This window comes from Meles meles, chromosome 9 (assembly GCF_922984935.1).
Source record: "Meles meles chromosome 9, mMelMel3.1 paternal haplotype, whole genome shotgun sequence".
Taxonomy (NCBI): domain Eukaryota; kingdom Metazoa; phylum Chordata; class Mammalia; order Carnivora; family Mustelidae; genus Meles; species Meles meles.
This window is the reverse complement of record NC_060074.1, coordinates 25,564,512-25,581,564: the sequence shown is the minus strand read 5'-3', so window position 1 is coordinate 25,581,564 and position 17,053 is coordinate 25,564,512. Positions and strand designations below refer to the sequence as shown.

Genomic DNA, 17,053 nt, shown 5'->3' with positions numbered 1-17,053 from the left:
TTATTTCTTAGACTTTCCACATCAGTCAAATGAAGTTCGGGGTAAATTGTTTTGCAGTGTCAGGGCACAGAGATGCATTAGCGAATGCTGGCGGCTGCATTTTAAAATTGCTATTGTCAAGAGTGTCACAAGCAATTGCCGTATATGGATTTTATATCTTTAATCTATAACTTGGTTCATGTCTCCCTATATATTATTTTATTCTTTTCAGTTAATGAGGGAGTTGAAATCGAAATAGAAGAACTGCCTCTTCATGTCCCCGTTGCTTATATAGGTTTGGAAAGAGCACGCGAAAGTCACGCTTACTTTGATTACAGAGGCAAACAAGAATTATAGAATGCAGAGCTTTTAGGTTGTAATTTTTTTATAGCATAATTGAAAAGCTAATAATGCAGGAGTACCTTGGTGTTGTTAGTTTCAGAAAGGGGGTCTAATATCTCTATTTTCTATCACATGTGGTGAGATTGTTGGGGCACACTCAAGGGGTACCATTTTTCTATATTTTTGTTTTTCTGGCTTGCATGCGTGTGCGTGCACACATGTATCATCTGTCTATATATGTGTGTGTGAGTGTGTAGACACACGCACGTGGACCAACAGGTATGACCCTCCTGTGGGTATAGCCAGCCATTTGCTAAGCAAATGGTTGTTTGGGTCAGGTGAAACTGAATAGTTTCCATCCTTGGGTTCTTAAATCAGCCATGACTACTTTAATGAATGGAGCACTGGTCAGGGCGTTAGGGAATTCAGGTTTTATTTGTGACTCCATTATTGACGTTATAACCTCAGGCAGGTTAATTTCTGTGCCTTGGTGTCCTCACCTATAAAACATGGGTGATGCCTGCTGCCTTTCTATTTCTTCAGAGCATAGTGAGGATTAATGAGCCAAAACACAGGGCCTGTCTGGTGGTTTGTACACCATGATTCTTCACTACACCGTGAAGCTTATTAATATACCAGGTGTGGGCACGAGACAGTGAGCCGAGTCTGCCTTCACAGGTGCCTCTCAGATGAATGTGTTGTTTTTAAATGGGCTTACCTAGTGCAGTGGCAGATTGAGGTATCCCTGTAGTGCAGCGCCATCCAGTAAGATCTTTCTGCAGCGATGGAAATGCTCTCTCTCCGTGCCGGGCGCTCAGTAGCCACTAGCCATCTGTTGCTGGTGAAGACTTGAACTGTGGCTGTTGCTACTGAGAAACTAAATTTGAAAATGAACTTTAGTTAATATAAATAGCCACATGGGCCAGGTGGCTACTGAGTCGGACAGCTGGCTGATAAAGTTAGGGTAGTGGGGGAAGAGGATTTATCTGGTGAGGGGTTGGGGATAACATCAGGTAGAGATTGGTGGGGCAGCTATCGTGCAAATAGAGCAGTAGATTTCACGTAGCTGTGAGAGTGTGTGGTAGCGGTTTCTAAATACCCTTATTCCTTCATTTCCAGACTGGTGGGCATCATTCTCTGGTATTTGCTGTGTTTTTCACTGCATTATTTCATAGTACTTGTTCACCTGATTGGCTTCACCAGTTTCCTAACTGGTCTCCTCCTTTTCAGATTATTTTTCTTTGTTCATTCCCCACACCGCAGCCCAGGAACTTTTAAAAAGATGTCTGGTCAAATCACTTGCTTAAAACCCTTCACTGGCACCTCTTCATGCTTTTAAAGTAAACTTCACAACGTGGTTCATAAGGTCCTGGGTGGTGTGGCACCGCCAGCTTCTCCAGCCTCCTCTTGCGGCTCTTCCTCCCACCCCCCTGGACCTCCAGCATTTTTTATTCCAGCCTTTCTAAATCATGCCTTCTCTCGTGGTCCTGCCAAGTGCCTAACATATCTGTACCCACATTCATTTGTAGTGGAAATGAGTTAAGTGTTCGAATGCGTGAAAAGATGGTATATTTTTTCCTTCCTTTTGAAAAAGGGTCAGATCTGACAGCAACAGGAATTACCTCCTTCTGCTCCCTGAGTCACTGTAAGTGCGGAGTCAAAGTCTGAAACCAAGTTCTCGTAAGCTACTCCTTTTCCGGGGCAGTAGCTCTGGTTCATGGCACATTTTAGAGTAAATGACATGTGCTCCCTGGGCAGAATCCTTAGTCTCTTGTCCATTGGGCAGCCATATGTTACCTTCCGTGGGCTCATGGCTTCCCATTCCTGTTGCCTTGACATTTTTAAGATCTGTTTTTCTTGCTGCCAGGGTTCTGTATATTGTCCTTTTGAGTTAAGTACTGACAAGTGACAATAGATGGAATTCATTTCTTGACTTTCTCCGTTTAAGAGTAGAGCCTGGGGAGGGAGCCAGGGGACTATATGGACTTCTTAACTACATTTTTTCTTTCTTTCTTTTTTTTTTTTGGCCTGAAGCTCTTGTTCATTTTAAGCCATTAATATCTCTGACTCTAGAATCTGAGTTGGCAAACATATTACTTTAATTTTCTCTGCTTATACTTTTATTTCTGTACATGTCACTTACTTTTAATGGAACTCTTCTCTCAATAACCAGGACTAGACTCTTTCTATCCCTGGAAGAAGGAAGAAGGGTTGGAACGGGAAAGGGTGAAAGCTGTTCTTCTGTCCTTCCTTCTTGATGGCTTGGTACTTTGACTAATTGAAGTTGTAGGCGGGTAGAGTTTCTGGTTTGCTTCTTCTGAGTTTCCAAGGGAAAATCTTCAGCTCCGTAACAGACATTTTGGTAGTCTTCTTCATTCTTTGGAGGTTGAAGGAGTTTTCTTACTTGGATGCCTTCATTTCCTGGGTCTTCAGTGACATCCTGTTAGGTGTTCTCCGACTCTCCCCACTGCTCCTTGCCTTCCTCATTCCCTGCTTCCTCATCCCCACGTTTTCTAGTGACATGAACAGAGCAGTGATTACAGAGCCCTGTGACACATGCCTTCCTAGGTCAGTGCATAAGATTCTGTGAAAATCTAGATTAGGGGCTATACGTGTGACTAGAGGCAATCGTAAAAGGCTTCTAGAGGAAGGAGGACTTCCACTGGCTTTTGAGGACGAGGAATAGGAGAATAGGCTTTTCAGAAGGAGTTGGTGGGCATTGAGGTACACGGTAGCCAAGACCATTTTTCCATTCAGTTCTAGGAGCTTTGGTTAGTGACGGTAAGACTGGTATGAAAGGGAAGAAGGTGACCCCTTGAGGCTGCAGAAGGTGGCAGAGGCAGAGAGACCCTGTGTGCCAGAGGGTTCAGATTTTACATTGAAAAGTTCATCCTGCACAGGAGCTCAGCAGGGAGGTGTGTCAGGTAACCTGGAGGGGTGAGTCTGAGCTGAAGTGGTGGTGGGGACAGTGGTGGCTGAGGGAGGGAGTGACACTCAGTGACAGTGAGGGAGGGAGTTTACTTTTTTTATCAGCTGCTTCCTACACATGAAGTCTGATACACGGTGTTAAGAAATATCTTATTAGGGTTGTGATTGAAATTGAATAAGGGTATGGATTACAGTAGATTTAATAAACTTCACTTAGTATTTATAGAGATTTTCTAGGTATTTGATTCTTTTGTTGCTCTGGTGAACTGGCTGTTCTGTTAATAAATAGAGCTTGTTATTTCTGACATACGGGAAAGCTAGCTAACACCTAATTCTAAGGATTGGATTATCATTTATTAATTTCTTACTGCATTTGTCTGAGTTTCTAGGACAATATTATAAAATAATGTGATAGTTGGCATAGTTCTATTTTCATTTTTAAGAAATATTGAATGTAGGTTTATAGTTAGCATTAAAATCAATATTAAAAATAAAGATCTAGTAATTTTACTATTTTTTAACAAGACTATATTTTATTACACGAATTTTCACTTACACTGAGATAATCTTAGACCTTTTGCTTATTGATGTCATTAATATATTTTAAAATGTTAAACCGTGTTGTATTCCTGTGATAAACTTGACTTAATATAGTGTGCTTATTCTTTCTTTTTTTCTTTCTTTCTTTCTTTCTTTTTAAAGATTTTTTAAATTTATTTGACAGAGAGGGAGAGACAGCGAGAGAGGGAACACAAGCAGGGAGGAGAGGGAGAAGCAGGCTTCCCGCTGAGCAGGGAGCCTGATGTGGGGTTCCATCCCAGGACCCTGGGACTATGACCTCAGCTGAAGGCAGACTTTTTTTTTTTTTTTGAAAAATTTTATTTATTTATTTGACAGAGAGAGATCACAAGTAGGGACAGAGGCAGGCAGGGGGAAGCAGGCTCTCTGCTAAGCAGAGAGCCCGATGGGGGGCTCAATCCCAGGACCCTGAGACCAGGACCTGAGCCGAAGGCAGAGGCTTAACCTACTGAGCCACGCAGGCGCCCCTGAAGGCAGACTCTTAACGGACTGAGCCACCCAGGCACCCCAGTGTGCTTATTCTTTAAACAAATATTTTATATCAGTTTGCTAGAATTTTATTTAGTATTTTTGCATTTATAAGTTGAAATGATCTGTTTTTATCTTTAATAAAAGATAATCTTTTATTAAATCTTGCCTTCAGATTTTGATATTAAAATTATACTTTTTTAAATTTCTTTTTTAAAATTTATTTTAAAAAAGTAGTTTTTAAAAAAATTTATTTAAAAATTTTTAATTCCCGTGTAGCTAACATACAGTGTTGTATTAGTATCAGGTGTACAATACAGTGATTTAGTGATACCATGTACTCCTCAGTGCTCTTAAGGTAAGTGCATTCTTTCACTCGTCTTCCCACCCACCTCTCCTCTGGTCATCTGTTTCTTCCCTTTAGTTAAGAGGTAGTTTTTTGGTTTGTCTCTTTCTTTTCCTTTGTTCGTTTGCTTTGTTTCTTAAATTTTACATTTGAGTGGAATCATACAGAATTTGTCTTTCTTGGGTTGGCTTTTTTCACATAGTTTGATACTCTAGATCTATCCATGCCCTTTGCAATTGGCAAGATCATTTTCTTTTTTTTAATGACTGAATAATATTTTTGTGTGTGTGCGTGTGTGTGTATATCACATTATATCTTCTTTATTCATCTTTTGATGGACACTTGGGCTGCTTCCATAGTTTGGCTTTAGGTAATGCTGCCATAAACATAAGGGTGCATGTCTCCCTTCAAATTAGTGTTTTCATATTCTTTGGGAAAATAGTAGTACAATTACAGATTGTAAGATGGTTCTATGTTTAATTTTTTCAGGAACCTCTACACTGTTTTCCACAGTGGCTGCACCAGTCTGCATTCCTACCAACAGTGGAAGAGGGTTCCTTTTTGTCCACATGCTCCTCAGCACTTGTTTCTTGTATTTTTGATTTTCGTCATTCTGACAGGTGTGAGGTGGTATCTCATTGTGGTTTTGATTTGCATTTCCTTGATGATCAGTGATGAGCATCTTGGCCATCTGTGTGTCTTCTTTGTAGAAATGTCTGTTCATGTCTTCTGCCCACTTTTAATTGGATTATTTGGGGGTTTTGGTGTTGAGCTATCTAAGTTCTTGATATAGTTAGATAACATAACCCTTTATTGGATGATAGGTTATTTGCAAATTACCTTCCCCCCTTCAGTAGGTTCTCTTTTTTTGTTGGTTGTTTCCTTTGCTATGTTAGAAGCTTTTTATTTTGCTATAGTCCCTGTAGTTTATTTTTGCTTTTGTTTTTCCTTGCCTCAGGAGACCTACCTAGAAAGATGTTGCTATGGCCAGTGTCAGAGACATTACTGCTTGGGATCTCTTAGAGGATTTTTGTGGTTTCATGTCTCACATTTAGGTCTTTAATCCATTTTGAGCTTATTTTTGTGTGTAGTGTAAAGTAGCAATTTTCCAGTGGAGTCTTTGGGTTTTCTATATATAGTGTCATGTTGTCTGCAAATGGCAAAAGTTTCACTTCTTCCTTACCAATTCGGATGCCTTTTATTTCTTTTTGTTATCTGATTGCTGTGGCTAGGACTTCTAGTACTATGTTGAATACAAGTGAAGTGAGAGTGGGCATCCTTGACTTATTCCTGACCTTTGGGGAAAACCTCTCAGTTTCTGCCCTATTGAATATGATGTTCACTGTGGGTTTTTCATATAAGGCCTTTATTGTTGATGTTTGCTTCTTCTAACTATAGTTTGTTGAAAGTTTTTATGAGGGTTTTTATCATAAATGGATTTTTTTGGGTGCAGCTCTAAATGGGATTGTTTCCTGAATTTCTCTTTCTGCTGCTTCATTATTAGTATATAGAAATGCAAGAGATGTCTGTGCATTGATTTTGTATCCTGCGACCTTAATTTATTTATCAGTAGTTGTGCAGTTGTTGGCATGTAATTTTTCATAATGTTCTCTTAAAATCCTTTATTTCTTTGGTGTCATTTGTTATTTCTTGTCTTCCATTTGTGATTTTGTTTTTTTGAGCCTTATAATTTTTTTGTTTCGATTTTCTCATGAGTCTGGCTAGAGGTTTATCACTTTTGTTGATCTTCTCAAAGAACCATCTCCTGGTTTCATTGACCTATTCTTTTTTTTTTTTTTTTTTTTAGTTTCTGTATAGATTATCTCTGTTCTAATCTTTATGATTTCTTTCCTTCTGCTGGTTTGAATTTTATATATTCTTTTTCTAGCTCCTTTAAGTGTAAGATTAGGTTTTGTATCTGAGATTTTTCTTGCTTCTTGAGGTAGTCCTGTATAGCTGCCAGCTTCCCTTTTATAACTGCTTTTGCTGCATCCGAAAGATTTTGGACCATTGTGTTTTCATTGTCATTTGTCTCCATGTGCTTTTTGATTTCTTACCTGATATCTTGGTTGACTTGGTCATTATTTAGGAGCATTTGATTTAACTTCCTTGTATTTGTGCTTAATTTTTTTCACATGTTTTATTTCTAGTTTCATTTTGTTACAGTCAGGAAAGATGCATGGTCTGACATTGATATTTTGGAATTTGTTGAGACTTGTGACCTATGTGACCTATTCTGGGAATGTTCCTTATGCATTTGAAAGGAATGTGTATTCTGTTTTAGGATGACTGTTCTGAATATATCTGTTAAATCTGTATGGTCCAGTGTGTCGTTCACGGTTTCCTTGTTAATTTTCTGTTTCAGTCATGTGTCCATTTATGTAAGTCGGTTGTTAAAGTCCCTAGTAATGTATCACTATATTGATTAGTTCCTTTATGTTTGTTACTAACTGTTTTATGTATTTGGATACCTCCATGTTGGATGCATCAATATTTACAATCATTTTATCTTCTTGTTGCATTGTCCCCTTAATGATTATATGGTGTTCTTTGTCTCTTGTTACAATCTTTGTTTCGAAGTCTATTTTGTCTGATACAAGTATTGCTGCCCTGGTGTTCTTTTGACATGCATTTGCATGATAAATGTTTCTTTCTCCCCTCGCTTTCAAGCTGCATTTGTCTTTAGGTTTGAAAGGAGTCTCTCATAGGCAGCATATGGATGAGTCTTGTTTTTTTAATCCATTCCAGTCACCCATTCCATCTTTTGATTGGAGAGTGTAGTCTATTTGCATTCTAATTATTGATAGGTACGTATTTATTATTGCTGTTTTGTTAACCTGTTTTGTGGTTGTTTTTGTAGTTCTTTTCTGATCCTTTCTTCTCTTGCTTTAGTCTCTCATGGTTTTCTTTAGTGATACACTTGAATTCCTTTCTTTTTATTTTGTATTTCTATTACTGGTTTTTAATTTGTGAGTACCATTAGGTTGTGTATAATACCTTCTGTATATAGTAGTCTGCATAAAGTTGATGGTCATTTAAGTTTGAATCCTTCTCCCCCCTTACTCCCATTTTAGGAATATGGTGTTATACTTTATGTTATTTTATTTTCTAATTTTCTAATTCCCTTGACTGATTTATTTTTATTGATTTATTTTTAGTGCTTTTGTGCTTCCTGCTTTTCTTACCCTTACTTGTGGTCTTGTCTTTACACTGAGAAAGTTCCCTTTAACAGTCTTAGAAGGCTGGTTTAATGGTTATGAACTCGTCCTTTAGCTTTTGTTTGTCTAGGAATCTTTCCTTCTATTCTGAATAATAGCCTTGCTGGACAGAGTATTCTTGGCTTCAGAGTTTTTCCTTTCAGCACTTTGAATTTATCATGCCATTCTCTTCTGGCCTACAAAGTTTCTGCTGAAAAATCCGCTGATAGCCATATGGGGTTTCCCCTTGTATGTAACTGTCTTTTCTCTTGCTGCTTTCCAAACTCTCTCCTTATCACTTTTTGCCATTTTATTTAAAAGATTTTATTTATTTATTTATTTATTTATTGAGAGAGTGCATGCTCACACAAGTAGGGGGAGGGGCAGAGGAAGAGGGAGAGAGAATCTCATGCAGACCCCACGCTGAGTGCTGAACTCAACTAGGGGCTTGATCACCTAGCCCTGAGATGATGACCTGAGCTGAAATCAAAAATCGGCTGAGTAACTGATTAAGCCACCCAGGTACCCTCCCCCCCCCTTTTTTTTGCCATTTTAATTACTATATGTCTTGGTGTGCAGTTCCTTGGCTTGATGTTGTTGGAGGAATATTTGTGCCCACTGGATGGATCTGGATATCTGTTTCCTTCCCCACTTTAAGGAAGTTTTCAGAGATTATTTCTTGAAATAAATTTTCTGCCTCCTTTTTTTCTCTTCTTTTTCTGGTGTATCTATACAAATGTTATTACACTTGATGGACATTGCGTTTCCTTAGTCTATTTTAATTTTGCCCAATTTTTTCCTCTCACCTGCTCAGCTTGATTACTTTCCATTACTCTTTCCTCCCAGTTTCTAATTCATTCTTCTGCTTCCTTTAACTGTTTATTTCTACCTGTTTATTTCTGTTTATTTCACCTAGTGTATTTTTAATTTCATTTATTATATTCTTCATCTCTGATTGGTTCTTTTTTATCTTTTTATTAAGGGTCTCACTGGTGTCCTCCACTCTTTTTTCAAGTCCAGTGAGTATCTTTATGATCATGACTTTAAATTCTCTATCAGGCATACTACTTATATCAGTTTTTGTTACGTCTTTTGTGTGGTTTTGTCCTATTTTTCATTTGGGATGTATTTCTGTGTATCCTCATTTTGTCTGACTTTCTGTGTCTGTCTGTGTATGTTAGGAAAGTCAGCTGTGTCTCCTGCTCTTAAAAGTAGTGGCCTTGTGAAGAAGAGGTCCTGTAGTGCCCTGCAGTGCAGTGTTCCCTTTCCCCAGAACCTGGTCCTTCTGAAGTGTCTCCTGTGTATGTAGCACGACCCCTGATGTTGTGTCCTGGCTACTTTTCCCCTCAAATCTAGTCATCTGTAGTGTAGTTACGGGCACTGTTGGGTCCCTAGCTAGGGTGAGGTATGTAGTTTTAATAGGGTGTATGGTAGTCCATGGGGGCTCTCCACCACTCCTCTGACCAAGGCCCTGCAATGTGTGCGGGTAGAGAGATGTGGTGTTGGCAAGGCTTGCACAGGTCTTCTGGAGGGGCTGGGACTGAGGCAAGATGGGTTGTAGGGGGCGGGACTTAATATAAACAAGTTAGTGAATGTTGGCATTGTGCTGTTTCCCCTACAGTTCATTTGTGCCTGGTGGCAGGGGAGGAAAATGACTCCTTTGTTCCTGGTGCAGTCTCCCTGTGAAACTCCCTCCCACTCTGAGATGAGTAAATAACTCTTGGTATCCCCCAGATGGTTTCTCTACCCCCACCACCCATGGTTTTTAAACTGGTGCTTCTATGCTGCATCTCCCCTGGCTGTTCATTATGTTTCTTTAAGGGTGGGAACTCTACTTCTAATGCCCTTTGTGCTCTCCCAGAACCCAGTTGGCTGATTTTTAAATTTTAGGCTTTAACTCCCTCTTGTTGTAAGAACTCACTTTAAAAACCAAATGTTATGGGGAATTGTCTTACCTGTGTTAGCTCCCTGGTGACAGTCTTGTTTTTTCTCCCTTCTCTATGCCCATGGCTCCTTCCCTCTCAGGGATGCCATGGTCTGATTGGCCTCCCACCATGTCTCTGTTCTTCTTAACCCCTTTTCTGTCTTTCATTGTGGGGTTTGTTCTGCCAGTCATTGGGTTGTTTTCTGGGTTATTTACACTGACAGGAGTGTTATCTAGTTGTATCCATGGGACAAGGTGATTGATCTTAGAATCCTTTTACTTCACCATCTTCCCAGTCTCCTACTCCACTTCTTAAGGATAATCAAGGATGCTTTCTACCTTTTCTGGTTACTTGAACATGAATGGAGTACCTTACAGAAATAAACTGTTCGGCACACCATTGTCAGTTTTATAATTTGCGTAGTACATAACATTTGGAGATTTCTCCAGTTTTGTTATTAGTAGTTATCACTCTCAAGTAGTAATATATTAATAGTAGAATACAGGTTTAAAGAGAAGATGGATTTTTTGTTATCTCATTAAATTTGTCTTTAAACAGTCTCTGTAAATTATTTTGCAGTTTTATCTAAGGCTATGATTTTTTTTTTTTACCCGAATCCTTTTTTTTTTTTAAATTAACATATAATGTATTATTTGCCCCAGGGCTACAGGTCTGTGAATCATCAGGCTCACACATTTCACAGCACTCACCATTAAGGTTATGATTTTTAAGAGAAGGCCCATGAAGATCATCTTATTGATCCTTAGCACAGGGCACACCAGTGAGACAGACTCTGTGAGGAAATTACTGTCTTTATTATATTTCTCGTATGTATAGCAGAGTATCTCAAATCTATAAAGCTTTGGGTCTGCCTCTGTATATTTTAGTCAAATGTTGTGGTAGTTCTTGAGTACTGAATGCCAAAAAATACTGTCTTTGTTTCCATATACTTGAGGACCCTGTAAGCTAAAGGAGGCGTATAAACCTGTCTTGAGTCTGTTGATTTTCATTGCACTACAGACATAAGGAAGTCATGGCTAATGTCGTCTCTATTGAAAGCAAGTTTGATGGAAGACATATGTCCTTATACCAAATATAGATCAATATATATATATAAATATATATATATATATATATATATAAAATACCAAACATAGAAAAAATATATATATATTAAGTAATCTCTACACCCAGTGTGAGTGTTGTAGTCAAGATCTCAAGATCAAGAGTCACATGCATTACTGACCAAGCCAGTCAGTCGTCCCAACATTTTATACTTTTTGATTGACTTTATACCCTTTCTGCTACTATAAGAATTTAACTTGAATTATTTCAGTTGTGTGTAAAGCAAACTTATAGAGAGGGGTAAAAATTTTTGTAACTTAGCGCTGGTAGGACAAAGAAAATCTGAGACAAAAATCCAGCCTTGGAATTATTTTTGGTTGTCTTTAGAAGAGAGCAAATCTTGTATATGAGGACTAAGGGATCTAGATTAGAAAGCTATATATTCTGATATGTTCTGGTATTAAGCTGTCATAAAAGGTAGTAAGACCATGTGACTTTAAATTTTGGAAAGAAGGCTCAAGAGCTATTTGTTTTAGTAATACTTTTATTAGTATTTTTTAATATTTTATTTATTTATTTGACAGACAGAGATCACAACTAGGCAGAGAGGCAGGCAGAGAGAGAGAAAGGGAAGCAGGCTCTTTGCTGAGCAGAGAGCCCAGTGCAGGGCTCAATCCCAGGACCCTGGTATCATGACCTGAGCCAAAGGCAGAGGCTTTAACCCACTGAGCCACCCAGGCACCAGTAATACTTTTAAAATGTGAAAATAACAATCTTTTTGTAAGTTTAGGAGATGGAGAGAGTCAACAACTCAGAAATGTAATTAGGCACTGAATACCGATGGAAGGTCAGGTATAGGAAAAGAAAGAATAGAATATGATTTATCGCAAAGCTAAGCAAATCTAAAAGCATTGAATACTGGTGCAGGGAAATCTTGAAACCTACAAATAAGGCAAGACAAGGTAACTAGGTATTAACTACATACAGTACTATCATTCATATTATCTACCATCTTCACTGTTTAATTTAAAAACACAAGGACTTTGATAAATTCACCAGTGAAGTTACCCAGTCCTGTATTTCCTCGTGGAGGCTATGATCCTGAACTATGAATTTCCTACTGCAAGATTTTGGGACCCTAAGTCTTTATAATTATATAGTAGAAGGTTATATGTATCTACTTCAGACTTGATCTTTTGTTTAGATTTAATGTTAATCTAACACCATACTGTTTTTTAAATCACTTTCCACTTAGAATACTTTCTTACATGCTTTGGGTTTCTGCTATGCAAACTCTGCCACTTTTAAAGATAAATTTTGCATTTAAGTGCAGTATTAATTCACTTAACTCTGATTTTACTGATGTTTTACATGGGAAATTTACTTCTTATGCACTAAAATAAGAGTCCATTATGCAAGAGGGAAAATGACTTCTGTTTCAACCTCAGATTAAAAGGTTCATATCTTCTGTGCTTCATTTTTGTCTGAGAATATTTATATTGGTGACTGGTCAAAACCTCAGTGGTTGGCCCTCTTTTGCCTTCAGTTCATCCCCCACAAACATAAAAAAAAAATTCTTCATCCCATCAGAACCACTTTGAGTATATGGAGAATAGCATATGTTTTTTTTTTTAAGAGATGTATAAAGTTTACAATTTGGTACTTGGTCTGACATTAACACAGTTTTTTTTTTGCAAGGGTGTAAGAATTCGTAATTAGAAAATATTACGTGGACCATTGGACCTATTAATTGTCCCACTGCCCTAGTTAATTTTTTAAAAAATTAATCTGGTATAACATAATTTGTTTCATAGCTTAAAAAATTGTTGCTCTTTTGAATTTCTGTGCCTTTCCTGCTTCACAGCAAGCCAAGTGACTTGAAAAATTAAAGTCTATGTGTTTGCAATTTTATAGAATTCATGAAGGATTTCATTCATGAACTGTCTTGGTAGCCTGTCATGAGCGATAGGTTTAGTATTAGTAAAAATGCCTTTTTGCATGAGTGTTTGGGACTGGATGCTCTGTATGTGTATGTGCAAATTTGAATTTGTCCATCTCTCCTCCTCCCCGCCCCCCCCCCCTTTTTTTTGAGTGGTGAGTCTTCTTTTGGGCCTTGCTGTGGGCAGGTTCTACCATATTCTTGAGTGAAAAGGACACTAAAGGGTTATACTGTATTCTGAACTCTTGCCTTTGGGATAAAGCTGCAGTGTTAAACACAACAGTTCAACTCTTTAACAAGAACTTCTTCTCATTAGTCTTAGTAATCAGAAAGAACCCTAGTGAGCAAAGTTATTCTCATTGTCTTCAATTAATAATCAGTCACATTGATAGTCTTCTGTGCATGTAATGACATGTGACTTTTCTTCCAAATGTTACCGTTTTGCAAAAAAGAAGATAAATCTAAGTATGTACATTTTATTTATGTATTTATTTGCTTAAAGATTTATTTACTTGAGAGAAAGAGATGGAGGGGGGAGCAGGCGCCATTGCGAGGAGGGAGAGAATCTTAGGCAGACTCCCCCGCCCCATGAGATTACAGCCTGAGCCTAAGCCATGAAGCAGTTGCTTACCTGACTGAGCCACCCAAGCACCCCTAATTATGTACATTTAAAACCGTTTTTTTTTATTTGTTTGTTTTGTTTTTTACAGTAAGTCTGAAGAAAGTGTTAGTCCATTGAAATATATCACTATGGGGAAAAAAAGTCATGCGACTTTTTGTGCCCATGTGATAAAGGAGAAATCTTACGTATGCCCTGTCTCCTCTTGCTATGGGGTTTTGAAGGTGCTGCATAAAAACTTGATCCTCATTTCAAATTTCAGTGGTCCACAACAGAGCAGAAACATGACAGGATTTAATAGGCTCCGTCTCCTGTGATGCGGGGCTGAGGTTTAACTGAGTATCTTTCCATCTGTAGCGTTTGTCTGTGCCATTCTCCAGTTTATTAGCAATACAGGAGGGCTTAGGGTTTAACGGGCTGTGTATAAGCAGAAGCGTCCAAGCGTGTGTTTGAAAACCGTATGAGATAGTGAGCTTTGTGTATAAGGACTTGAAATGTAAACTAAAATCCTGCCAGCCGTTTTATGAAGGAAAACTTTAGATAGTCGGAGCATCTCACTTGTTCAGACAGTTGTTTTATTGGTTACTTTTTCTTTGAAGCCCACTGGCTGCTCGTGGTACTTTTGGGAAGTACTTTCATTGACGTTGTTTAATGTTGTCATAGTGGACTTACTCCTATCTGTGTAAAACAAGTTACTGTAGTTACTGTTTATGAATGTACTTGCTTCGGCTCTGACATTTTGTTTCTTTGAAATATGAGATTTACAGTTGTCTTTTTTAAAAAGTCCTTTGGTACACGGTGATTTTTTTTTGATGCCATATAATGTGATATCTTTTTTGTTGATTATTCATTTTTGTACTTGGTGGTTTAAGACCTAGAATATTGATTAATACTCTCAGATTTCTCTTTTGATTGGCATACTCGCAGAATATATGTGTGAGGGGATTGTTTATTTGGCCAGTAAGCACAGTAATTTAAGAGAATGGAATTAAGAAGTATCAAGGATAATGGATGAAATCAGCTGCATTTTGAAATAAACTGAGATTGTCTGCTCTAAATGTATGGGAATTTGGAAAGACACCAAGTCCAGCACAATAGCTTGTCACTTTGTTGTAAACCAGAAAGCAGAAACACAATACAGTTCTTGGCTGGAGAAGGACAGTTGCCCCAGAAAGGTTGCAAATTATTGAACCTAGGTGTAAAGGGAAATCTGAGAGTACTAATTTATTGATATTTGTGGGCACATCCCATGAGTAAACTGATAGTCATGAGTAGCACTCACTAGAGAAACAGTTACTGTGGTTTATTGCTTCATGCACTAGCCATCTCTTCCTGCTCTGCCATCAAAACCACTTTCTCCAAGGTCTGACCTTGTCTCCAAGCCAAATTGATGCTTCTGTCCCTCATCTCTATGCCGTTCACACAGCATCAGAGTTGACACCTTCCTCTTTCCTCTTCCTTCCACTGTTCCCTTGCAGATCTTTTTCTGTACATTCAGTATAGTTTTAAAAAGCGGTATTGTGTGTAAGGACCATGTTTATCATTTATTGTACCATTGTACCATGTTTACGTCTTGTGTCCTGTTGAACACATTGCATGTACATATGCACTTTAAAGGCCATTACTTGGATACACCACAATTTTAAAAACCATAAAAGCTTATAAAAGAAATGCTCATTTTAGGAAACTTTTTGTCATAATAAAATACATTTTGTATATTTTAAATTATTCTGAAACCATATGTAAGGAAGTGGAAGAGTAGACAAAAGAAACGAATCATGGCCAATATTGACCATCATTGGAATACACAAGAAAAACACAGCTTTAGTCAAGTCATTGGAACTTTGTTCTGTTTTCTTATCTATGGAAATAGCAGATTTGTACTGTTTCTGAATTCTCTTCCAGTGTAACATATTCTGTGACTTGTGAGTTAGGACATGCTGAGAAGTCTGCGTCCACTTGTTCCCCAAACCACCAGTTGATTCTCTCGATGAATGTGATTACTATACAACGTACATACATATTAAAGTTAATTTTAAAAGTGCCCTGCTCTCTGCTTTATTCATTTATTTGTCCTCTGGCATGCTTTTCTTTCTGCAGATCTGAATGTCTGTCCTGTGTGTTTATCTAATTTCTGCATTTGTTTATATGGAATATAGAGCTTGTAATAGCTATGGTAAATTATTTTTATTTGCATTCGAAAGCATCTTTCCCTTGGTGATTAATGATTATGAAGCTATATTATAAATGTGAATATGAATACAGAAGCATGCAGAGTTGTAAAAAAAAAATTCATGTGTAAGTAACAACCTATTCAATTAAAAATACTCCCTAGAATGGTCTGATGTCAAATGAAATTTCACATCTTTTTTCCATTGAATTCAGCAGGTTGGGATACTTGAGCCTTATGCTTTGTGTGAATTCTGAGTCATTTATTTTAGTAAAAGTTGTATATTATTATTATTATTATTTTTTAAAGATTTATTTATTTATTTGACAGAGAGAGAGATCACAAGTAGGCAGAGAGGCAGGCAGAGAGAGGGGAAGGAAGCAGGCTCCCTGCTGAGCAGAGAGCCCGATGCGGGGCTAGATCCCAGGACCCTGAGATCATGACCTGAGCCGAAGGCAGCGGCTTAACCACTGAGCCACCCAGGCGCCCTAAAAGTTGTATATTATTTTTTTTTTTTAATTTTAATTTTTTATTTATTTGACAGAGAGAGATCACAAGTAGATAGAGAGGCAGGCAGAGAGAGAGAGAGAGGTAAGCAGGCTCCCTGCTGAGCAGAGAGCCCGATGTGGGACTCGATCCCAGGACCCCGAGATCATGACCTGAGCCGAAGGCGGCTGCTTAACCCACCGAGCCACCCAGGCGCCCCAAAAGTTGTATATTATTAAGGAAGTTAAAAGAAATCTTCCCCTGGTGCATCCATTTAGTTAAAATTCAAGTCACACATTCTATTTACTTAAACCCATCTGCACTTATTTTTGCCAGTAACATATTTGGTTTGCGGCCTGTGGATTATGCAGACGGTGAAAATATGAAATCACTATTGTTGCTACCAGAGAAGAATGACTCATCATCCACTCGCCATTGCTCGGTAGTAAGTATGGATTAGACTTTGGGAAATGTATGTCTTTTATTGAAATTGGCTGTGAAGGGAACATAATAGGAAAATTTCCAGTTAACACATTACTTTCAATCACCAAGCAATTATCGAACACTTCTTTTGTATTAGGAATTGTGAATTCAAAGACAGTTATAATCAGAATAAGTCAAACAAGTATTTTTTGGAGCCCCCTGTATGTTTTAGGGAGCATTCACACTGCAACCAGTGTGATGGATGGAGCCCTTATTCTCAAGGAGCTAACATTGTAAGGAGAGATAGGAAAGGGAAAGACTGTAAATATGTAAGCCTATATAAATGAAATAATTTCAGGAACTTATAAATGTGTGGTTTGGAGATTTTGTAGAGTATAACTGAGTGGAGGTTGAGGGCTCCAGGAAAGACTCTACGTTAGCTGTGTCCTTGGGGAGGGCCTGCAGAGAGCTGTTGTTTGATTTGAAACTTGAACGAGGAGGAGGAGGCATCCAGGGGAACATCTCTCTGGATGACAAGTGTTCCCTACAGTGTTCCCTGTAGTCCCTCTGGGGATGAGCTTGGTGTG

The 17,053-nt window shown here is 38.2% G+C and overlaps 1 protein-coding gene across 1 annotated transcript in view; it reads left to right on the top strand.

Moving 5' to 3' along the window:
* BARD1 (BRCA1 associated RING domain 1) overlaps window positions 1-17,053 on the top strand; it is a 79,825-nt gene that overhangs the window by 41,774 nt on the left and 20,998 nt on the right. The window contains exon 7 of the mRNA XM_046018028.1: window positions 16,380-16,488. Within this exon, the coding sequence (XP_045873984.1) occupies window positions 16,380-16,488 (109 nt within the window). The remainder of the gene's footprint in view (window positions 1-16,379; window positions 16,489-17,053) is intronic.